The sequence below is a fragment of the Heterodontus francisci genome, chromosome 4 (assembly GCF_036365525.1).
Source record: "Heterodontus francisci isolate sHetFra1 chromosome 4, sHetFra1.hap1, whole genome shotgun sequence".
Lineage (NCBI taxonomy): Eukaryota > Metazoa > Chordata > Chondrichthyes > Heterodontiformes > Heterodontidae > Heterodontus > Heterodontus francisci.
In genome coordinates, this window is record NC_090374.1 from 68,922,548 (window position 1) to 68,947,414 (window position 24,867).

A 24,867-nucleotide genomic window follows, 5' to 3' on the forward strand; every position below is an offset into this window, starting at 1 on the left:
AAGGGGTGATTTAATTGAGGTTAATAAAATGACTAAAGGATTTGATAGGGTGGTAGTGGCCGGAATTTTACCGGCACGCCGTGGGTCCTGAGCCCGAACGGACAAACAGCATGATGGGTCCAATTAAGGACGGCCTCTCCGAACCGCCAGCACAATCAGAGGGCCAGCAGTTCTGTAGGCTTAGCAGTTCCACCGATGGAGGTGACCACTGCTGAGGCTGCAGGGAGAAGGGGAGGGCTCCTCCATGTTGGAGCGCCCTCAAAGAGCTGGTAAGAAATGTTTTTTATGTGCCGGGGCCAGGCAGGCCCTGGTGACCGGAGGAGTGAACCCTCCAGCAGCAGTGTTGGAGGTTGGAGCCATCAGGGGGCCCCACCGTGGGGCATGGAGTTTCCGGGAAAGAAGGCCCACCCCCTCACCTCCGACCAGCTGGAAGCAGCTGGGAGGCTGCCTCGATGTACCTGGTGGTCTCCCCACAGAGCCGGCGTGGTAAAATGGCTGTCATTAGGCCAGTTAATTACCTTAATTGGTTGCCCGCCTGTAGTTGGCGGACGGCCGAGCTGCTGCCGTTGCTGCCTTTGATAATATCCTGTCGCTCCGGGAACGCATTGGGCTCCCCTCCTGATGCCTTCCACCACCATTTCACCAGCCCTCCTATCTCCCAGCCTGTCTCCAGTCACTATTTCCTTTGGTGAGGTAGTCCAGAACAAAGGATATAGCTTGAAAATTAGAGCTAGGCAATTCAGGGGCGATGTCAAGAAGCACTTTACATACAGTTGGAAGATATCTGGAACTCTCTCCCTCTAAAAAGAAGCTGTTGAGACTATGTCAACTGAAAATTTTAAAACTGAGTTTGATCGATTTTTGTTGGGCCAGGGTATTAAGCATTATAGAACCAAGGCAGGTGAATGAAGTTAACATACAGGTCAGCCATAATCTAAGTGATTTATAGACCAGGCTCGAGGGGCTGAAATGGTTTATTCCTGCCCCTATGGTCCTTTATTCCTATGAACCATGCAACCCCTCAGTATCCTGGGGCATTTCTACCTTTCCATTAGAGTCATAGACAGATACAGCACTGAAACAGGCCCTTCGGCCCACCGAGTCTGTGCCAACCAACAACCACCCATTTATACTAATCCTACATTAACCCCATATTCCCTACCACATCCCCACCTTCCCTCAATTCTCCTACCACCTATCTACACTAGGGGCAATTTAGAAATGGCCAATTTACCTAGCAACCTGCAAGTCTTTGGCTGTGGGAGGAAGCCGGAGCATTCCCTGCCATTAAGAATTACATCTTCTGACAATAAAAGTACACAATACATTATTATTTTGAACAAATTCTGTCTCTGTGTTTTACTGTTTTCCTCCCTGTGTATTGCCCAGTTCATTTTCTTGTACTCTTCCTCAGTGATGCCTCTGTGGGTGTTACACGTCTGGTAACATACTGCTATTCCTCTGTGAGGGCTTTGGGATTCATATGTAGCAAGTACACTTTTTGTCCTTGTCATGATTTGACTGTGCAGTCGCTTGTATTAATTTGCACCCTGCCCCCCCCAACTCTGGATTTCTGATTGGTCCTGACCCCTATGAATTTATTCTACTGTCCACTGAGAGGGCATGCTGGATTGGTTGGATGGGCCACCATCCTGAAACACATGTCTTATCCATCTCTCCGTCTGCCGGCCCCAGCTGCTGTGTTCCTCCTGTGGATCACCTGGGTTCTTTGTAGGGACAGTCCCCCGGCATCCGATCACAAGCCAGCCACCAAAGTCTTCTCAAGCTGATCGTTTGGCCTCTCGAGGCCAGAACAAGAACTTTGTGTTCATTAAAAGCCAAGGTCTCAATATCATCAGACACGTTGTTGGCCAGGGAAAGTGAACCTGACTTTGGGATCTCAGTGCTTGGACTCTGCAATTCACAAACTTATGTCTAGACAGATGTTGAAGCAGCATTTCTGCCTATTCTTTGCTTCTCCATGTAGGGGCCTTTGAAAATTCTCAAAGGACTTCACAAAGAATTTCTAGTCATTAATGAGCTCGATTCACTAGGCTGCCCTGTGTGCCCTGTGGCAGCTGGCTGACTGACCCTGCTCTTATTTCTTCTTTTCATCTCTTCTGTTGTCTCTCCATGAGCTCCTCCTCATTTGTGTGTGACCAGGTGATCCCTCCTCACTGTCAGGTGGGTATTTCTATGCTGATACTTGTGAGCTCTGGATTGCTTGATAGGTGCTGATGTGAGGCGCCAGCTGCATCAACATGGGAAATCCCTACATAAAGGACTCCAAGGTTTAAATTACACAGAGAGATTACACAAACTAGGGTAGTATTTCCTGGAATTCAGAAGATTTAAGGAGTGATTTGATCCAAGTTTTCAAGCTATTAAGGAGAACCAATGGGCTAGTTAGAAACTGTTTCTGATGGTCGGGAGTCTAGGACTAGAGGACATCATGTAAACATTAGAGTCGGGTTTCTCAGGAGTGAAATTAGGAAACACTTCGACACACAAAGAGTGCTGGATTTTAAAAGCCCGCTACCGATCTCGATGCGAGTCAAAGAGCCGCCCCAATCTCAAATAGCCAGGGCAGCCCATCCCCCCAATCACATGGAGGGGGCGGGCTGTCCATCCCCGACAATGGCGTCAGCTTCCTGTGCGCAGGCGCTGGTGCCATTTTTAAAACGCAGCAATTTCTGCTGCCCAATTTAACTTTTTAAAGTCCTAACCCCCAAAATTAAATAAATAAATTTTTAATGTTCCTTTCCCACCACCCCAATAACAATTACAATAACTATTTGCCTTTCCCCCCCAAACACTTACCTTTAACATCTGACCTTCCCACCCAAACTACACAGAGTTTAAGGTTCACCCCTTCCCACCATTCCCTACACTCATTACGTTTATTTGACCCCGTTTCCCCCCCACCCCCACCTCTTGCACTGACAAACTTACCTCCTCCCCCCTCCCCATCAGTGTGGCACCGTGCTTCCCCAGACGGGGATCTGAAAGTACGGGAGTGCCGGCACCGTGCCCTCAAGATTGGAGGTCAGTGTATGTAAATTCATTCATTTCATATTTCAATTGTGGTCCCGCCACCCAGCAGCAGGGCCATCACAGAGCCTCACCGCCGCCGGGAGGATCAGGCCAGGCCCTCCCGGTATTGAGGTCTGTGGTGACCCAATCTGGACCCGTCTTCAGACACGCCCATACAGCTCATGATGCTAATGGCTTAGTAAAATCCAGCCCAGTGTGTTAGAAGTTTAGAACTCTCTTTTGCAAGTCGCAGTTGATACTAGGTCATTTGTTAATTTCAGATCTGAGATTGATAGATTTTTGTTAACCAAAGGTATTAAAGGATATAGGGCAAAGGCAGCTATATGGAATTAGGTCACAGATCAGCCATGATCTCCTTGAATGGCGTTACAGGCTCAAGGGGCTAAATGGCCTACTCCTATTGCTATGTTCCTAAGAGAATGGAAGAGGTTGTTAACATTGGTACGTGGCAAATACACAAAGGTCATTTAGGCAAATGTGATTAAATTTGAAAGGCAAGGACGGAAGAAGCTGAAGACAAAACTTACTTTGTTGATCTGGCATCAGGCCTCTTTGTCCCATTTATTTAAATGATTATTTTATCTTGAGCAATTGGTAAAATAACCATGAATGAAGTTGAAAGGGAACAAATAGCTCAGCCATTTAGAGGTCATTCTTATTGTATAAAAGTTTGTGATATAAAAACATTGTGTTTTATTAGTGCACATTTCCATTTATGAACAAAGCTTACTTCATAATTACTGAAGGACTGGGTAATTGGATAGGCGCTGTATTTCTGTTTATGGTGTAATGGAGTAAGTACATGCTGCTATTTTTTGTTAGATTTTCTTCAGGTTTACCTTCCTACCTTTGTGTGGGCCTGTGTTTAAATGATGGGAGATGGGACTCGGGAGGCAGGCCAATTTGCTTGCGTCCTCATCAGAGTACTGATTAACCCAGGTTGGCGGGAGGACAGGAGTGGCAGTACTTATTGTGGTAGCTGTCAAAAGGCCTGTTGAAGAAGAGGATCTGATTTCTCTTTCTGTTCCCATGATGGGTGGAATATAATCAGCGCCCCAGAGATGGGCCAGAAGGCAGGGGGGCCCATAGAATTGTGAGGGGAGCTGGGGGGTGGGGGTGGAATGGAGGACCCATCACTCTGAGATTAAGTCCAGGGCCTCCACTACATGGGGAGGTCACCCAGTAAAGTGAGGTGGCCTCCCCGCGGGCTTGAGGGGGGGCCTCCTCCATGGGCAATCTGTGGACCACAGAGGGCCCCCGGTGGAAAAGAGCACACCTCCGGTAACACCTCACCTCTGCCCTCATGGCCACTCCTCTCCCCACCATCGTCCGGCCTGTCTGGCCCCACCAACCCAGCCTCACTTACCTTTTCTCTGGGTCTCCAGCACTGAGCCTGCTCCCAGGCCTCCTGTAGTACCAGCAGGGTCAGTACTGCTGACACTACTGAGCTGCCAGCCCTCTTATTGGCCGGCAGCTTTTGAAGGCAGGATCCTGGTCCCTAAAGAGACAGGGACCCTGAAACTGGGCACTTAAGTGCCGAGCACCATTGAATCGCGCTGGGGTGGTGGTGAGGGGTGGCGTGGTTCCAAAAGACCGAGGCAGGGTCCCCCTCGCATTTTTGGCCTAGTGCCGGGAGCCCTGCCGGCATGGCTAAATCTCCCCCGATGTCTCAGAAGAAGATGGCAGTTCACTTTGGAAAAAATCTATACTGATTCTTCGAGGTGCTTTTGCCCCCTTTATAATTCGAACTTCTCTTCCTTCTGGTACTGCAGAAGGTGTCCTGCTGCAGTACCACTGTGCTTTCCTGGCATTGTGGGCTCCCTCTGTATGGCAGACATATTGCCAGGAGCCTGCCCTGGAAACTCTGACCCAGAAAATGGGCTGTGGTCACATCAGGGACAAGACAAACGAAATATCCACTTGTCTAAGCAGTGTAAGAGCATTTTGTGAACCTGTAGAACAGAGGAGGGAATTGGTTGATCTGCAGGTTAGCTCTGAAGACTGAGGGTCTAAACTCTGGTTTAGGTTTGCCCACCAACTTTGTTCTTCATGTTGCAAGCTATTTTACCAGTTTGTGCCCACAGAACTACACCTAATGAAGTATTTCCCTTAACTTATCAGCTAACTTTCCTGTAATCCGTGACCGAGGGACGTTTGGCAATGTTAGTGTGTACTGGATTGTGGAACCTGCTTTCACTAATGATGTTTACCCAGTGCAAGGCGTGATCAACTTTAACAGTGCCGAATCTTCAAAGAACATCACACTTCAGTCTCTTCCTGATTCAGTGAGTTGTGGTTTTTCTAGTTCAGTGCATTCTGATATTAATGGCAGGTTTAAAATAACTAAGGCTCATGTTCAAATGGTATAAGGATTTTGTAGAAATTACTGTCAGTCTGTGATGCAGTCAGATGGTTTAAAATTTGGGGGGTGGATTTGCACAGAGATTTGGAGTTTGGGATGAACCTGGCCTATGGATCTCTTCCCCCATCTAACTTAACTTTGAAATTTTGATTGGTTTTGGAGATGGGCACATCTTCTGCCTGCCCCACCTATGTGTCCCAGCAGCAGTTTGAGGACATGTTTGTGGACATTCCCAGATCCCCACAAATTCTTATTGTTGTGCCCCTCTTTTGTCCAGAGGTTGAAATCTACTGGACAGAAGATACATCTCTAAGATGGAAACCTCATTACTGGTTAAATGTTCCCTCTAGAGAATGAATTTTTCAGCCCAATAACGGCCTAGAGCTTCCCCTCTCAGAAGGGCTGGGTAATACTTCAAGATTCTGGTGATACAACTCAGCGGGAGCTTCTGTTGCACCTTTGCATGCACCATTCATCCTTCTGAAATATTCTAATGACCCCCGTCTCCTATTTTTGTGTGGGGGGTCATGGCTAGGCCAAAGCAGCTGATGGAAGTCCTGCCCTGTTGAACTCTGTTCCCTCTGGAGACTGTAAGTGAATGGGTTTTGAGTAAGTTAAAATCTTGCACTTTGTGCGATTTCCAGCTTAAGATCAGTAAAATATGTTATGTACAGAATTTGCACTTTACTTTTACTACAGATCTTAAAGTGTTTTATTGGCACCAGATGTACAGGGCCTGAAATTTTGGATGTTAGAGAGGGTGAAAATATGATGCAAACCTGGCATGTGGGGGACATTTTGGGGTTGAATCCAGATCTGTTGGTTTCCACCCATTTAACTTGCACAGGAAATTGCGCACTTCCTGCGGGGAGGGTGGGAGGTATGGAGTGGGGCTGCTTAAGCCCAGTTCATTTACTGGCTGCAGTAACTTTATCGAGGGCATACCTGGGCGAGCTCAAAAATACTCCAGTTTGCTCATCTTAAATCCAGTTGCTGTGAGCAAGCTTAAGTTCTGTTTTGGGCTTCCTGAAGGCCCCAGCATTAAAGGAGTCAAAGGATCAGTTACCTTAAGCCTGTCACCCAGATATTCCCAGCAGGGATTGAAGCTACTTTTTGCAGTTTTAGTCTTCTGCCCTTTATGGGGCTCAGCTGCCTTCTTTCAGGGCTTGCCTGAAATCTGCCACCTGTTTGGGTGGGTGATTTTCTTGCAATTGGACAAATAGTTTGGGATGGGAACTTGATCTGTTACACAAGGTTTGTGTATTTAATTGTATATTATTTGGAAATAAAACCTGTTTCCTTGTTCATTTCTGTAGAATATTTCTCTGGTAAGGTTGATTTAATTTGTCTAGTTTTGATATATTTATAATATATGCCAAGCAATAGATTAATGATCCCAGTTGTTACTTTTGCAAAAGGTAATCTGTTCATCCAAATGACTGAACTAAATACCTTATCAGAGTTATGAGACTTCATCGCATTGTGGAAATGTGATATTACAAAAAAAAGTGTTGCAACAAAGTATTTCCCTGGTGTTTACTCAAACTTTAGTATAGCCTGTAGAGAAAATTAATACGAGATGAATGAATGCCCTGGTAAGAAAAATTGCATTGTTGGAATGCAATGTAACTTAGATAAACTCCTCCCAATGTGTAATCCAGGTATTGCTTGTCGCAACCAACGCAGTCATCCAGTACTGTTCCTGCTTCTATAGCAGAGCGGGTGCCTGTTCAACAACTGTTTAAACATTTGACCTCTATCACACTGACTCTGGTTACTCCAGTGGGGTCAGGAGATGAGGTCAACAGTGTGCACTTGGCTGCACATGTGCCAATGGAGCCAGCGTCAGGGTTTTCTTAATGTACTTCAGTATACAGTAGGAATTATAACAACAGTTTGCATTTATATAACACCTTTAATGCAAGTTGCATAAAAGCATAAACATAGGAACATAGGACTTAGGAGCAGGAGTAGGGCCATTCGGTCCTTCGAGCCTACTCCGCCATTCGATAAGATCGTGGCTGATCTGGTTGTGGTCTCAACTCCACTTTCTTGTCTGCCCCCCATAACATTTGACTATCAAAAATCTACCTAACTCAGCCTTGAATAAATTCAGTGACCCAGCCTTCACTACTTTCTGGGGAAGAGAATTCCACAGAGTAACGACCATCTGAGAAATAAAATTCTCCTCATCTCCTTCTTAAAAGGGATTCCTGTTATTCTTAAACTGTGTCCCCTTGTTCTCGTCTCAGACAAAAATGCAAGCAGAGCCAAAAAAGGAATTATTAGGAGGGATGACTAAAAGCTTGCTCAAAGAATTAAGTTTTAAGGAGGCTCTGAAAGGAGGAGAGAGAGGTCTGGTGGATTAGGGAGTGGAAATTCCAGAACATAGGGCTTGACTACTGAAGGCACAATTGTCAGTGGTGGGACAAAGGTCGAGGGGATGAACAGAGGGCCATTGACATAGAAAAACAGAGTTTCGTAGGATTGTAGAGCTGAAGGAGGTTACAGAGATGGGAAGGCACAAGACAATGAACAGATTTAAACATGAGAAGGAGAATTCAAAATTTCTAGCATTGGGGGACTTGAACCAATGTTGGCCGGCGAGCTCAGGGATGATGGGTGGGCAGAAGCTGGTACATGATAGGATACAGGCAGCAGAAACCATCTCCAGCTGCATCATCAATGACCTTCCCTCCATCATAAGGTCAGAAGTGGGAATGTTCACTGATGATTGCACAATGTTCGTCACCATTCTCGACTCCTCAAATACTGAAGCAGTCCATGTTCACATGCAGCAAGACCTGGACAACATTCAGGCTTGGGCTGATAAGTGGCAAGTATCATGTGTGCCACACAAGTGCCAGGCAATGACCATCTCCAACAAGAGAGAATTTAACCACCTCCCCTTAGCATTTAATGGCAATACCATCGCTGAATCCCCCACCATCAACATCGTGGGGTCGGGGGGCAGGGGGTTACCATTGACCAGAAACTTAACTGGACCAGTCATAGAAATACTATGGCTACAAGAGCAGATTAGAGGCTGAGAATTCTGTGGCGAGTAACTCACTTTCTGACTCCCCAAATCCTGTTCACCATCTACAAGGCACAAGTCAGAAGTGTGATGGAATACTCTGCACTTGCCTGGATGAGTGTAGCTCCAACAACACTCAAGAAGCTCAAAACCATCCAAGACAAAGGATGGGCAATAAATGCTGGCCTTGCCAGTGATGCTCACATCCCAAGAGCGAATAATAAAAAAAAATTCTTGCTTGATCGGCACTCCATCCACCACCTTAAACATTCACTCCTTCCATCACGGTCACACAGTGGCAGCAGTTTGTACCATAAACAAGATGCACTGCAGCAACTCGCCAAGCCTCCTTCAATAGCACCTTCCATACCTGAGACCTCTACTACCTAGAAGGTGAAGGGCAGCAGATGCTTGGGAACACACCACCACCTGTAAGTTCCCCTCCAAGCCGCACACCATCCTGACTTGGAATATATTGCCATTCCTTCACTGTCGTTGGGTCAAAAACCTGGAACTCCCTTCCTAACAGCACTGTGGGTGTACCTATACCAGATGGACTGCAGCAGTTCAAGAATGCAGATCACCACCACCTTCTCAAGGGCAAGTAGGGATGGGCAACAAATGCTGGCCTTGCTAGTGATGCTCATATCCCATGAAAGGGTTAAAAAAAAGCAGAGTTTTGGATGAACCAACCAGGGGAGCATTTGAATAGTTGAGTGTGAAGGTGAAAAGGCATGAATGAGCAGATAAGCTGAGGCAGGGGTGGAGACGGGTGATGTTACAGAGGTGGAAGTAGGTGGTTTTAGTAATGGAGAGGATATGGAATTAAATATTATGCTCTGGATCAAATAGGAATTGATCTGGATGAACCAGAGAGAGTTGCCAGAGTGGGGTAGTAATTGGTGGCAAGGATTTAGAGTTTGAGATGGGCCTGAAGGTGGTCAAGGTATTACATTTTAGACATGGAGGTAAATAAATTGCTAAAGGTATTATAAATCATGATTGAGTCGAGCAGAATAACTTTTCAATATTCAGCAAGTCTCCATGTTCATATTAGTACAATAATCTGTCTTATCTTTAATTTTCCAGAGCAGCTTTCATACATGTTTTAAACAATTAAAATATAAGTATATTTTGAATTTCTGAGGTTCAATCTTTCCTATCTTATGAATATCATGGAATACCAAATCATAACAGGGTTAAAGTCCATGAGATATTAATGATTGCATTTGAAATGTGTTTTTCTGTAATGGAGGCTTTAAATTTCAATTTGTTGAAATCTTGAATATCCAAAATTGTTAAAAAGTAGTCTGTGATATGTGCTTTGCTGTGTGACAGATGCCATCATTTACATGGAGTGCCTGGCTGATTGTGAACATTATCAATAGTTATGGAAACACTGGAACAATGTATTCAATTACAAGCATAATAGTGACCAGGATAATTAAGGCTTGTATGTCTGCAGGAAATGTAATGCAATGATAGTCCAATATTAAAATAGTCCCTGGAGTGTTTGGTTGAATTCTTTGGAAAATCCTATTGAAACGGAAACCAACCTGTACTTTACTCATTATATTAAAAAAAACTTTAAATAAGCTATGAAATTCCACATTAATTTACTTTATTATCTTTGTAATCTATACCTAGATTCCTGAGGAAATAGAAACCTTCACAGTCCTCCTTTGGAATACCACTGGAGGTGCCAGGCTTGGAAGTGTACTTAACACAACTCTTCGTATTAATAAAAATGATGATCCCATTTATTTTGAAGGTTTGGTTCACTTCTTAGAAAGTTTTTCTACATGCATTTTGATAAATTTCTTCAATTTTTAATACAAATCTATTAATTCCAGATGAAAATGAATTAATAGAGGATTGGGTAGTTCTGTGGAATATGTTACTGTCCTTTCGCCTTTGGTCTCAAGTTTTGAATCCAAGCTGGCTGGTGAGGCACAAGCTTCCTTTGCAAATGGGTGTTTGTGGACTTACATGGAATTAGATAAAATGTTGGCCATTCGATCCAGCATGCCTATGCTGGCATTTATACTCCACATGTGTCTCCTTCCACCCCACTTCATCTAACTCAACAGCATATCCTTCTATTCCTTTCACTCTCATATGCTTATCTAGCTTCCCCTTCAATGCAGCTTTGCTATTCACCTCAACTACTCATGTGGTAGCAAGTTCCACATTCTTACTACAACTGCAGAGCTCCCCCCTTCCTCACCTTGGTGGCGCCAGCTTCCCCTAGACGGGAAAGTGCTGGTGTATGAGTGCCGCCCATTGTAATGCAGATCTGGAACTGCAGGTAAGATCGCTGCGGGTTAGATTTTAATTAATGCAAACAGGTCATTTAAATATGTAAAATCAGGTCCCGTCGCAGACTGTGCAGGGCCCACCACAGAGCTTCCCCACCGCCGGGAAGATCGGGCCTGGCAATCCTGGCGTCTGGTTCCGTGGTGGGCCCCTGCCCCTCCGAACTTCCGCACGCCCCCCCCTCCCCCGCCGCCACAGAGCCCGACATCGGGAGGAGAACAAAATCCAGACCATCTTCTCTATGTCTACCCGATCAAATCCTTTCACAATCTTACAGACCTTATCAGGTCAGCTTTCTCTTTTCAAGAGATAAGAGTCCCAGCCTGTTTAGCCTTTCCTGATAGATATAACCATTCAGTTCTGGTATCATGCTTGAAAATGTTTTTTGTACCTTCTCCAGTGCCTCTATAATATCACCTTATTAACCTGCTTTGCTACCTTTAGTGATTTGTACACCCCAGATCCCTTTGCTCCTCTATTCCACTTGGGCTGTTAATTTTCCAAGGAGTATATGGCTTAATTTTCCAAAGAGTATATGGCTTAATTTTTCAAGGAGTGTATGGCCTCCTTATTCTTTCTACCAACCTATAACACCTCACACTTATCCACATTGAAATCAATTTGCCAATTACACACCCATTCTGTAAGTTTATTAATATCTTATTAAATTTTGTCACAGTCTTTTTCAGTATTAACTACACTACCCAATTTGGTGTCATCCGCAAGTTTTGAAATTGATTTTCCAATTACCGAGTTCAAATCGTTAATGTAAGCTGTGAACAACAGTGGTCCCAGGATTGATCTTTTTGGAACACCACTTCCCACCTTTCTCCAATCTGAGTAGCTACCCTTTTACGACAAATGCCAAATACACAAGTGAATAGTGGAGGATGCAATGACAATGCAGGACCCCAAAAAGATAAATGTTCATAGACAGCAATCTTAACAAAGATGCTGAACCTTTATTTCACAAGTGAAAAAATCAGATGTATGTTACATATGCTCTGGTGGAAAGGAAATTAGGCAAATTACCTTAGCCCATATTTGAAAAGGAATTCTGCAGCCTTATTGTATAATATTGGCTCTGCTTTGTTTATTGGTTGGTTGTGGGGTGACTGTTGAAAGCTCCCTTTCAAAGTAGGCAGGCGCTCCATTACAATATTCAAAAGAGGATGGGGAAGGGTGCTGTTCCTAGCGCACCCAGCAAAAGAGGTCTCAGTGTGGATCTTTAGGTAGGAGGGCCTTTAAATGGCAGATAGCTATTAAAGATATTTAATTTTAGGACCTTTACTAGACCCTTGTAATTTTTTTCCAGCTGACATTTAGGCTTTTATGAGGCGTTATGCGAAATGCCATTAATTTTTTTTGCCTTAGCTCCATTTATAAGAAATAATGGTTGCTAATGGGGACCTCTGAGCTGACATGTTTGAAAGAAAAGGAGGATCTGCAGACAAATATTAGGCAGATCAAGCTGTTCTGGGAAATGCTCCACATCCTCCCTTCAGCACCTGTAGCAAGATTTCAAATTACCTCACTCTGGTACATGTGCTGGTGAGGCTCCTGTTCCCAAAGGAAGCTGAAACAGCTGTCTTCCAGTGGGATCACTGTGCAGTCTGAATGCCTGACGAAACATTATGCTGAAAGGTTTTTCAGAATCACTCAGTCGCAGCATTTCATACTTCACATGATTCTGCCTGAGAAATGCATGCCAGAATGAGCAAGAGTCAGTGGAGCTGATTAGCTGCATTCACCAAGATGTCATAGTTGCTGGTCCTGGAATATCTACTTGGGAATATGTGGGGACCTGTCTTTCCAGAATCTCAGCCAGTAGACTTAATGGCCACCTGAAACACCAGATCTGGCAACAAGCTTCATTTCTATCTGAAGAACAGTACATCTCATAATTGCAACATTCTCTGAGTACTGTATTGCAGTGACATAGTAAATCTCAGGGAACCTTGCAAACCACAAAACCGTGCCAAGAGTTGTTGAAAGGATAATATTTATTATTTTACTTTTAAGCTTTCAGTAATAGTTTTTTTTAATCAGTAAGAATTCCTAATTTGAATCTTTCATCAAGTTCCAGACCCATCTCTGAAGATTACATTGGGCTATTGCTGACAATTGAATACTTCTTGCACTTGAATTCATAGTCTGTGCCGCAGTATACACGAAGTGGAATTTCAATAGGAGGATTTTTTTTTGTTTTCCTTTGTGAATTTGCTTAGAGGTAGTGTTGTAAGGGATATTGACTGGGCTTATAGCATCTGTAAACGCCTGTGCTGTTCTAAACAGGCTGACAAGTCTTGAAGGCAGCAAAGAGTCAGAAATTGGGCTGAGCTGGTTCCTATGCACAAACGTCATTAAATTAATGCAGTATGTGATCTTCAGGTTTACCATAGTGCACAGTGTGATTGAAATTCTTTCAGCCTAATGTCAATAAAATGATAATGTGAAGCAAAACAAGAGGTAATAAATTTAATCACTACATGTTGCAAGGGTGGGATTTGGACCTTACTGTGGAAAACTCCATAAGAAAGCCATTAAGGGGAGAATGGATATTTTAAATCCATAATTGGGAGGGAAACAACCTTAACTTGTTATCTCGGGCATGTCACTGATGAGGGAAATTTGATTGTATTACCCAGCAGCCAGTAATATTGGGTCTTACCGCTCCTCCCCTGTACTGCATGCAAATTATCACTAATATTAGCCATGGGGACTGGGAAAATTGTCAATTGGATGTGGAATATTTTCCTGCAATGAAGCAGGAGAACATAGGAACAAGAGTACGCTATTTAGCCCCTCAAGCCTTCATGACTGATCTGTTACCTAGCTCCATATACCCACCTTTGCTCCATATCCCTTAATACCTTTGGTTAACAAAAAAATCTATCAATCTCAGTTTGCAGGAGAGGTCCAAACTTCTACCACTCTTTGTGTGTTGAATTGTTTCCTAACTTCACTCCTGAAAGATCTGGCTGTAATTTTTAGGCTATGTCCCCTAGTTCTGGACTCCCCAAACAATGGAAATAGTTTTTCTCTATCTACTCTATCAGGTCCCCTTAATAGCTTGAAAACTTTGATCAAATTACCCTTTAAGCTTCTAAATTCCATGGAATACAATCCTAGTTTGCATAATCTCTCCTTATAATTTAAATCTTAGGTGTCCTTTGTGTAGGGATCTAGGTTAATTGAGTCGAAGCAGTTTTAAAGAATATTGTCCTGTGGCAAGTATGAACGAAAACCAATATTGCACTTAGTCTTCCAGCAATCATGGTCTGTGACCTGGTATAATACAAGGCAGTTATCTGTATCCACAGCACAGCTTTTCGTCCATACAACACTTAAAAGCATCCTTTGAAATCATTTACAAGCACAAGATTCACAAAGGTATAATTCTAAGATAGACTATTTGAAATGTGTTTAATGTTTTATCATTTATTTTGTGTTGGTAAAACTGACCCTGTCTGATTTGATTAATTTTAGACCCAGTTATCCTTAGAGTCCAAGAAGGAAGTGTTGCCAATTTCACAGTTGTTAGAAATGGATCTACTGACTTTGTAGCTACTGTAGTTTACAATATTGAGAGTGGAGGAGCCTCCAACGGTGAAGGAGACTTTCTTCCTCTGACTGGAAACAATACATTGCTATTTGAAGTTGGAGAAAGGGCTAAGACTATTTCTGTTATTATTAATGAAGATGACATTCCTGAAACAGATGAAGCATTCTACATTGTGTTGCTTCATTCTACAGGTACCTTTATTTGCCTGTTTTTCTACAGCAGAAATTGATTATTGCCGGCACTGTCTTTAAGACTCATGTTTTCCTTTTTATAAACATGAAAAAAGAGCAAGATTGTAATCTATACAAATGAGTTTTAGTTACTTCAACTAGTTTAGGATTAATATGGTTAAATTATGACTCATATTTTGTCTTTGTTGGTAGCAAAAAATGACTAAACATTAAGTAGGCTCATATTGAGCAGTGTTTTAAAAAGATTTTGTTTTTTAAATAATACCTGATGGGTTAACTGTTCTAGCAAAAGGAAGCAGATCATTAATCCGGTTTAGAATACAAATCTGAGACCTTGAGACATCTTGAATAAACTATTCATTATTAAATGAATATATTTTTAGGCATTCATGATTGCTTCATGCAAATAGAACTTTCTAGTGTCTTTGTAGATCTAATTAATAAAGTAGTAATAACTAGGCTGAGCACTGGCAACAGAGGCCTGGACATTGGACTCATTTCAGTAAGAGTAAAATGGGGATATGGTTTTTGTGGAAAGATTAAATCTGAAGGATCCTTGTCATATGAACCAAGGGAAGATTTCTGCTGTTTACTACTGATAGTGGAATTGTAAATGTATTCTTTATAAATGCATGTATAATGTTTAGTTTAATATATAGTGAAATCATAAAGGCATTTTTCAAGAACATTTTCATAATTTCACTGCATTTACTGAACAGGGTAATCGTCCCCTCGTGATGTACTTATTTCTGTTTTATATCCCCATGGCATTATTTATGTGGTTAACCAAAACCCAAGATTCATTTGTGAAGAATGGTAATCTTATCAGCTGATCTATTCTCTTATTCTAAAAGCATATCAAGTACTGAATTTCACTTACTGTCATAGGGGATACAGTTGTTTATGGGGCCTCAAGGGCTACAGTTATTATTGAAGCAAATGATGATCCTAATGGAATCTTTTCACTGGAAACTTTTGAAAAGATCGTATTTGAAGGATTGACCAACAATTTTATGTAAGTAATAAAAGTTGATTATTTAAAAATAGTATCAATATCAAATTTGAAAGTAGAATGAAAGCCAAATCATATTCCAACCTGAAGAGACTTATATTAGCTTACATGTGCACTGTCCCAGCAATTGTAAAAAGAACTTACTTCTGAATAAATGTTTGCCATCTCTTATATTAGAAAAATAACATGATAGTTAAATATCTTGAACTGCATCTTTTCATTATGGCTTGGCACAACATAGGTTCTGGGCTGAAATTCAAGCTGCACCATTGCAATATTTCACTTGCTGGGGAGGGGGCTGTACAGGGATGAGACTTGGGCCCCAAATAGACCTTGAATTGATCCAAGACCATGGCCCTGTAAAATACCTGGTGGGAATGGAGGGGAAGTGAGGATCAGTGAGGGGGGGCACCCATGTGGTGGTTGTAGTGGTGCTGAGTGAGGGGATCAGAACAGTGGGGAGGGAACAGTGAGGTCAGAGGTGTGGGAGGGCAGGATTTGGGTGAGTTGGCGACCCTCCACGAGTGTGTTTTATTTGTGGCATGAGGTTTGTAGCAGTGAATGCCACGTCCTTGAACATCAGGATTCCTTTGCAGTGCAGGAGAAGGTTTGACAGCCTCACTACAGCAACCAAGATAAGCTATCTACTTCTGCTGATCTTTCCTTGTAGTGTCTTTATATATGCGGCAGTCCTTGATTTGTTACCTTCATGATGCCAGAGGATTTAGAAGTGAAAGTGGGTGAGACATTGTGGAGCAGAGAGTTTGCAGAAGTTGGCCCCTGGCTCTTGAGACTGTGGACTCTTTGTGGTTCCACTCTCAACATAAAAATGCTGTGGAGGCAGTAAGGACCATGATGGAAGCGCTGAGACAGATAACAGGGGTTTCTGTGAAGCTCAGTGCCAAAATATGAGACGAATTTGACACAGTTCAGTGTTACCTGGAGCAGATGGTGGTACCATCAATATGTGCATGCATTTTCCCTGACAGGGATGGCCCAGATCAGTCAGTGGATCTGCCGTTTTGACCAGTGTCTTTGTGAGCATTTAGAGAGAACAATCGAAACGAGCTGCAGTGTGACATTTTTCAAGATTTGGAGGATCTAGATGATAGTGTCAGGTCTGCTGCCCCTCTGATTAATGGGGTACTCAGATCTGGAGCCTAGCACAAATGATTTTGTTTTGTCTACCTTCATAGTGCAGTCCTCTCTCCTGGTGACAACTTTTGATCTTTCTAGCTACCCCTCTTCAGATGTTTGCTCATGCAGATGTCAGGATATGTGGCCAGGTTGATCTGGGACCTGAGTGGCCATACAGATTTATGATTAATCCTCCTAAATTCTATTGGCTTCAATCAAAAATAATATTTCAGACCAAGCTTGTGGACATTAGAAACTTGTGAACTGAACAATTTCATGCTTTGGACTAGTCATGTTGGCAACTTTACTTTTCTACAAGTTTCGTTGAAGTTAATTCTGGTATAAATGGCAGAATTTCTGGGAGAGCAGAATGAGCTCTCACTATCTTGTTATTTGTACACATGCATCACATTGAGGCAGATGCATCTTTTACCAGCTCCTAATTCTAATGGAATTTGTTGTATACTTTTAAGAACGATGTAATTCTTGCAATCGGACTTACACCTTAAATTCTGGTCCTTGATGGCAGAACTACACCATTTTTGAAGTGAAGTAAAATCATAATTAAAGGCCTTTCTTTTTATTATTCATTTTATTTAACAAATTTGTTGTTGACAAAGTAACTTATGCCAACCCAAAACATTAAGTAGCGTAATACTTCCGAGTAAAATGTTTTCCTTCTTTTGTTCTTTTGCTTACAAACAGGATTACGAGACAGCGAGGAAGATTTGGCAATGTCTCTGTTTCATGGCAGTTGTTTATCAATGACTCTTCCTTAGAACCTGGGCAAGAGTTTTCGGAAACATCCGGTATTGTGCTGTTCACAACTGGAGAACGTGCCCGTCCTATAACACTCTATGCACTTGCTGATGGAATTCCTGAATTCAATGAAACTTATGTTTTGAGGCTGCTAAGTACTTCAGGTGTGCATTTGAGGCTAATGCCTGTTGAAATAATATTCCATTTTATTAAATTGCAAAGATATTGCAGTGCTCTTTTGCTGTAATATTAACATAACAACCTGAATGTTATGGCTCTCTATTTATGAAGTTATGTAAAACACTTCTTTTGCAGCACAAATCAACATTTCACATTTTTTATTATTTCAAGTCTGTCATGGAACAGGAAAAGCAGAAGCTGTTTTTATAAACTATATCTTAGAAATGGCAGATGCAATATTATTCTCAATCTTTAAACACATTCATATCAAATTCCTGTATTTGCTATTTTAATAGAGGCCATTTAAAATAATGAGTTAATACCTCCATTAAAGTAGTAAAGGAATTTGATACAAAGGCATTAAATGTTTATACAATAACATCACAAACAGGCTTACAACGCATGAAACTCAAACTCTCATTATGAATATAATTGGTCCTTGCTGAACAAGCTTCAGATTCATATTTGAAACAGTTACTTACCTTAGATATACTTTTTTCTTTTAGTTTCTTTGCTCGAGTTACATTTCTAGTTGTTTTAGAATCAAAAGACAACATAATCTTTGATAAAAATTGTCATTTGTCCAGTATAATCATTTTGGAAAAGCTAATCAACTTTTTTGTTAACTTCATAGGAGGGTCCCCTGGTCCTGGTGGTCAGTTATCAAATACCAGCTTAAGTGTTGATGTTGTAATTCCATTTAATGATGATCCTTTTGGTGTTTTCGTTCTGGACCCAGAAAGCCAAGATAGGGAAGTTGCGGAAGATGTGCTTTCAGTTGATGATATGTCCTATATTACAAACTTCACCATTCTGCGACAAAAAGGCACATTTGGGGATGTTCGAATTGGATGGGAGATACTGTCCAATGCATTCAGACATGGACTGCCTGAAATGACAGACTTTATACTGGTTGGAACATTTCCCAGTTCTGTTGAATTACGGCCTCACTCAAGGCGACACCATACGGGTACAGATGCTCTGTACTTCAGTGGGGCAGAGGGTGTATATGGAACCATTAGCCCAGAATATCATCCAAGGATGAATAATACAGTTGCAAATTTTACATTATCTGCATGGGTGATACCTAATCCCAACACTGATGGGTTTATCATCTCAAAAACAAACAACAATGGCAGCATTTATTATGCTATGAAAGTGATGACAAATGAATCCTCTGTGTCAATAATGTTCCACTATACTCTGTTGGGGTCAAATGTTACCCATGTTGCCACAGTAACAGCATTTAAATATGTGGAAGAAAAGACTTGGATACACATTATAATCATGGTGGATGATGGGATAATTGAATTTTATTTGGATGGGACTCTACTTCCTGGTGGCATTAAGAGCCTCAAAGGGGAAACAATTTCAGATGGTAAGTGCTAAAGACTGATGATCATATACAGTTTAATGTGCATTTACATTGCCAGTTTGTGCCAATAGCACCTTTGTTATCAATGACAAACCACCAGTGTAAAGGAGGTAGTGCTGTTTTTGCCAGGAGTTCATCATCAAAAACAGGCAGTTTTGGATGCAGCCTGTAGAGGCAGTGGTACTTTTGATAACAATTTGAATCTTCCTATATTGTTTGCTCCTTGATGACTGAGTGGCTAAAGTGATCATACCCATCCTATGCAAACTGGCCAAGTGATTTTAGAATCTCTGCTCTATATGGGCCTTCCCCTATCATTGGGAAAGGTACTGTCATCAACTAAAAAGTCATCAACTTAAGACAACTACAATTGAAATGGCCAGGGATATGAGATCAAATGCTAATCCAGTCATACCATTTCTAAAAGAGGATGGACAAAATTAAATCAACGAGTAATAAGTTATTTATCAAAAATGCAACCAATATGTTCATTAAAACAATTATAATGCAATTGGAAATCCGAAATTGGGCAAGATTCCCACCTAATTGCTATTCATTGACCAAAAAGAATGTATGGATTTGGGGGACAACAGGTTTATTTATTTATTTATTATTTATTTATTTAAAGATACAGCACTGAAACAGGCCCTTCGGCCCACTGAGTCTGTGCCGACCAACAACCACCCATTTATACTAATCCTACATTAACCCCATATTCCCTACCACATCCCCACCATTCTCCTACCGCCTACCTACACTAGGGGCAATTTACAATGGCCAATTTACCTATCAACATGCAATCTTTGGCTGTATGCTCCATATATGTGCACCAGCCAACAGTGCTAAACAAGCTTCCACTGAAAGCAGTACTGCTGGAAATGGTAGAGATTGCACTGTCTTGTGCCTTCTTCCCAAACAGCTGTTAAAAAGCAGAGCAGCTGATGAGCACAAACAGATCTGCCACAGAGATTTATTACTGGCTATAGTTTTCACTTCTGTATTCTTCTAAAACATTTTTTTTTTACATTTATCTAAAATGAATTATTTTTAAGTATGTGCTCAAGAGTGCTGTGGTGCTGGCGTGATGCTGTAAAATTGTGCTCTCTTCGACTCAGTCGCCTGGAGTTTCTTCTTTGGGTACAATCAGTGATCAAATTGCATCCAAAATCATGCTAGTTTTGAGAACTTTTTTTCCTCGCAAGTTTCCGCCCCAACTCATTTGCGTATTGCCAAACAAAAATCTATCATGAACCAGTGCAATCAGGCAGTGTTTTAGAATGTAATTTGGAAAAATGTGTGTTTTAAAAAAAAAATCCTTGATATATTTAAGAGTGGTAACCTGGTGCACTTTTATTAATATGCTGTCCACTGTTGTGTCTTTATTCAAAGACAGCTGACAGCTGACTACATTTCATTCCCTGATCCTAGAGGCAAGCAGGTGGAGTGAACATGCAGTAGGGTGCCATTGATTGCATGCATATCCTTTGTGGACACCTCATATCAACTCTGCCACAAGCCACAACTGAAATGGATTCCATGTCCTCAACATCTAGCTGGCTTGTAACCACAGGCAGTGAATCATACAGGTCAATGCTTTGTATTCAGGCAGCAGTCATAATCCTTTGTTCTGCGGCAGTTCACTGTGCTAGCTGCATTTGAACCATCACAGCAAATCAAAGGGTGGTTACTGGGCGACAAGGGCTGTCCACTGACCGCATGTCTCGTGAATCTGGTGCGCAACCCATGCATATGGTCTGTAGCATACATACAAACCATGCTACCACACAAAATGTGATGGAATAGACTATTGAAGTGCTGAAACAGCCCTTCTGCTGCCTGGACTGTTCTGGAGGAGCCCTGCAGTACTCCACAGAGCGAGTGTCAAGATTAGTGGTGGTCTGCTGCATACTGCACAACATCACCTTCATGAGGACACAGCTCTTGACTCCAGCTAAGCAGTAAGCAGCTGAGGAGTAGAAGCATACGGATGAGGAAGAGGAAGAGGAAGAGAAGAGGCAATCTAGACAGACCCTTTCTGCCCAGGACTGTCTGTGAAGACCTAATTTAGGTGCAATACCAGTCACCACAACCCTAATTCCCCATTCAACAGTTGTACACCTTAGCTTTTCTCTATCACTGACCATTACAGTGCCTGTTTGGACACAATGCAAAAATAAAAGCCATCACAAAATAAACATTCCAAACCAAATTTATAAATAAAATCATGCCATGTTGCATATAAAAGCCAACTAATTACCTTTGTGCATTCCCTTAGTGCCTGTCTTCCATGTGCCTTTGCCTGTCCTAGTGCTCTTACACAGTGCTACCCCAATGGCTGTAGCATAGCTTGTAGAAGGGTGCTGACTTTCAGTGAAGGAGACTGCAGATGGCCTCGGAGGACGACATCGAGTAGCTCTGGGCCTAGAAGGCCTGGCTGCGGACTGCATCTTCTTGGCATGGGTGAAGTTGTCTGACAATTGGCTTGGTGATAGGCAAAAGCAAAGGTGCTGGCAGGGTGACAATGGTGGAAGGATAAATGCTGTCATCCTGAAAGAGACTAGAAGGTTCGTGCTCCATGGTGCCACTACCACTCTCCTGGGATGGTGCCTCAGTCATCCAAGCAGTCTTCTGTGACACTCTGCAAGCCCCTTTGCACACTATAATCTGCAGCCATGATATCAACAGTCTGAACTTGAATGACAGCAAGCTGAGTGTCCATATCAACAGTCTGAGTCAGTCTCAGCTTCCATTGCATCACTCAGGCTTGGATGATTGCTACTTGTGCTGCAATGAAGTTGCAACATTGGTCATCAGATGCTGTGTTATAGTTGGGTCCGCAAATCTGCCAACGGAGTTGGCCACCACTTCCATGCTGGAAGGCATGTGTTCCAAGAACTGAGCAAAGCCCTATTGGTGTTGACTCCTCCATGCTCTTTTTGACATTGAACACAGGCTTGTAGTATTTTTTTGTGCGATGTCAACAGCATTCTTCTGTAGGCTGCCCCATCAAAGTCCTCATCTGAGTTCTCTGCTGCAGAACCCATGTGTAACCTCGCCCTCCACCTGCGCTCTCCTTGTCCACTGCACTGGTTGCAATCCACTCGTGCCCGGTTGCTCACCTGCCTCTAATCTATCCTGTACAAAACCTGCAGTTTCAGTATCTGAGCTGGTGGCTCAGAGTGTGAAATCAAATGACAATGCTGTCTTCATCTCTTGCTGTTCCTCCATTGCCTGTTCATGTTGCACCTCGTGGGTATATGAAATGAAAAAGGCACAAGGGTAAGATTAGGTTGAGGGGAGGAGGGGGTGAAGTAAGAAGTGCATGTTTACACCAGCTGCAACTTATAAATGAGAAGAGATTGAGAGATGAGGGGGAAGTGAGATTTGAGAAGGAGGATTAGATATGAGGATTCTGTCATCTTCAATGCCTTCAGCACCTCTGCTGCTCAGGGCCTCAGTAATGACTGTTCCAATAATGGCAGCACCGTTTCCTCCATGGGCATTAGGACATCAGGCTCTCTTGTTCCCCTCCGGTTAGTTCCTGCTGCCTCCAGTTGTGCACCACCTCTTCTTGCAAGAGGGAGGAAGTGTGTCAGTGAGTGTTGTGCAGTCTTTTTGTGTAATGGATAAATAGCTGGCAAAGTGTTCAAGTTGTGAGATGTGGGTTTGAGGCTTGCAGCAGTGTAAATGTGTGAGGATACCGTGAAGCATATGCATGTTAGGTATGAGGCCTGATTGATGGAGATTGTTGGTGGTAAGTGATGAGCGTTTGGTGAATTAAACAGTGGCTGAGGCTAGTGGTGCATTTGGTAGAAGCTGGCATTTTAAGATGCATTCAGTGACTTTGATCACTCGTGTGAGGTCGTTGAACTTCTTGTGACACTGCACTCAGGTCCACATAAAAAGTTGGTTAACAAAATTGAGGCTCATGGAATAGGAGGTCAGTGTCAAATTGGATAAAAAATTGGTTTAAGGACAGAAAATGATGAGTCATGGTAAATGGTTGTTTTTAAGACTGGAGGATGGTAGACAGTGGTGTCCCCTAAGGGTCAGTATGAGAACCACTGCTTTTTTGATACATATAAATGACTTGCATGTTGGAATGTAGAATACAGAGTAAAATTTCAATTTTGCCGATGATACCAAACTTGGAGGTGTGGCAAACAGTGAGGATGATACCAATCGACTGCAACAGAAAATAGATAGGCTCGCAGAATGGGAAGACAAGTGGCAGATGGAATTTAGTACCAAGAAATATGAGGTGATGCATTTTGGCAAAAGAGAGAGGGAGAGGCAACATAGACTAAATGGCACAGTTCTAAAGCGTGCACAGGGACAGAGGGACCTGGAGTTTCATAGAATCACAGAATTGTTACAGTGCAGAAGGAGACCATTTGGCCCATCATGTCCGCACTGGCTCTCTGGAAGAGCCATTCCCTCAATCCCATTCCCCTGCCTTCTCCCCACAACCTTGCACATTCTTCCTTTTCACATAACTGTTTAATTCCTTTTTGAATGCTTCAATTGAACGTGCCTCTACCACTTTCTCAGGCAGCGCATTCCAGACCTTAACCACTTGTTGTGTAAAAAAGTTTTTCCTCATGTCACTTCTGCTTCTCTTACCAAATACTTTAAATCTGTGCTCTCTCATTCTCGACCCTTTCACGAGTGGGAACAGTTTCTCTTCATCTACTGTGTCCCGACCCCTCGTGATTTTGAATACCTCTATCAAATCATCTCTCAGCCTTCTCTTCTCCGAGGAAAACAGTCTTAACTTCTCCAATCTATCTTCAGAACTGAAATTCCTCATCCCTGGAACTATTCTTATGAACCTCTTCTGTACTCTGTCCAATACCCTCATGCCTTTCCTCAAGTGCAGCGCGCAGAATTGGACATAATACTCCAGCTGAGGCCGAGCTAGTGTCTTATAGAAGTTCAACATAACTTCCTTGCTCTTGTACTCTATGCCCCTATTAATAAAGCCCAGGATACTGTATGCTTTATTCACTGCTCTTTCAACCTGTCCTGCCACCTTTAATGACTTATGCACATATACACCCAGGTCCCTCTGCTCCTGCACCCCCTTTAGAATTGTGCCCTTTATTCTATATTGTCTCTCCATGTCCTTCCTACCAAAATGAATCCCCTCACATTTCTCTGCATTGAACTTCACTGCCACCTGTCTGCCCATTCCACCAACTTATGTCCTTTTGAAGTTCGACACTATCCTCCTCACAGTTCACAATGCTTCCAAGTTTCCTATCATCTGCAAACTTTGAAATTGTGCTCTGTACACCAAGGTCTAGGTCATTAATATATATCAGGAACAGCAAGGGTCCCAACACTGATCCCTGGGGAACTCCACTACAGACCTTCCTCCAGCCCGAAAAACATCCATTGTCACTCAGCCAATTCCATATCCATGTTGCTACCGTTCCTTTTATTCCATGAGCTATAAGTTTGCTCACAAGTATGTTGTGTGGCACTGTATCAAATGCCTTTTGAAAGTCCATGTACACCACATCAGCAGCATTGCCCTCATCAACTCTCTGTTGCCTCTTCAAAAAACTCCAGCATGTTAGTTGAACATGATTTTCCCTTAAGAAATCCATGCTGGCTTTCCTTAATTAACTCTCATTTGTCCATGTGACTATTGATTTTGTCCGGAATTATTTTTTCTGGACGTTTTCCCACCACCGAAGTTAAACTGACTTGCCTGTAGTGGCTGGGCTTATCTTTACACCCTTTTTTGAACAAGGGTGTTATGTTTGCAGTTCTCCAGTCCTTTGACACTACCCCTGAGTCTAAGGAAGACTGAAAAATTATGGCCATTGCCTCTGTGATTTCCATCCTCACTTCCCTCAGTACCCTTGGATGCA

General features: G+C 42.5%; 1 protein-coding gene across 1 annotated transcript in view; it reads left to right on the forward strand.

The window, feature by feature from the left end:
• The window catches only part of adgrv1 (adhesion G protein-coupled receptor V1), an 810,104-nt gene that overhangs the window by 102,124 nt on the left and 683,113 nt on the right, over nt 1–24,867 (forward strand). Inside the window, exons 14-19 of the mRNA XM_068029668.1 lie at nt 5,176–5,339; nt 10,101–10,224; nt 14,259–14,525; nt 15,414–15,540; nt 17,380–17,597; nt 18,248–18,991. Coding sequence (XP_067885769.1) covers nt 5,176–5,339; nt 10,101–10,224; nt 14,259–14,525; nt 15,414–15,540; nt 17,380–17,597; nt 18,248–18,991 — 1,644 coding nt within the window. The remainder of the gene's footprint in view (nt 1–5,175; nt 5,340–10,100; nt 10,225–14,258; nt 14,526–15,413; nt 15,541–17,379; nt 17,598–18,247; nt 18,992–24,867) is intronic.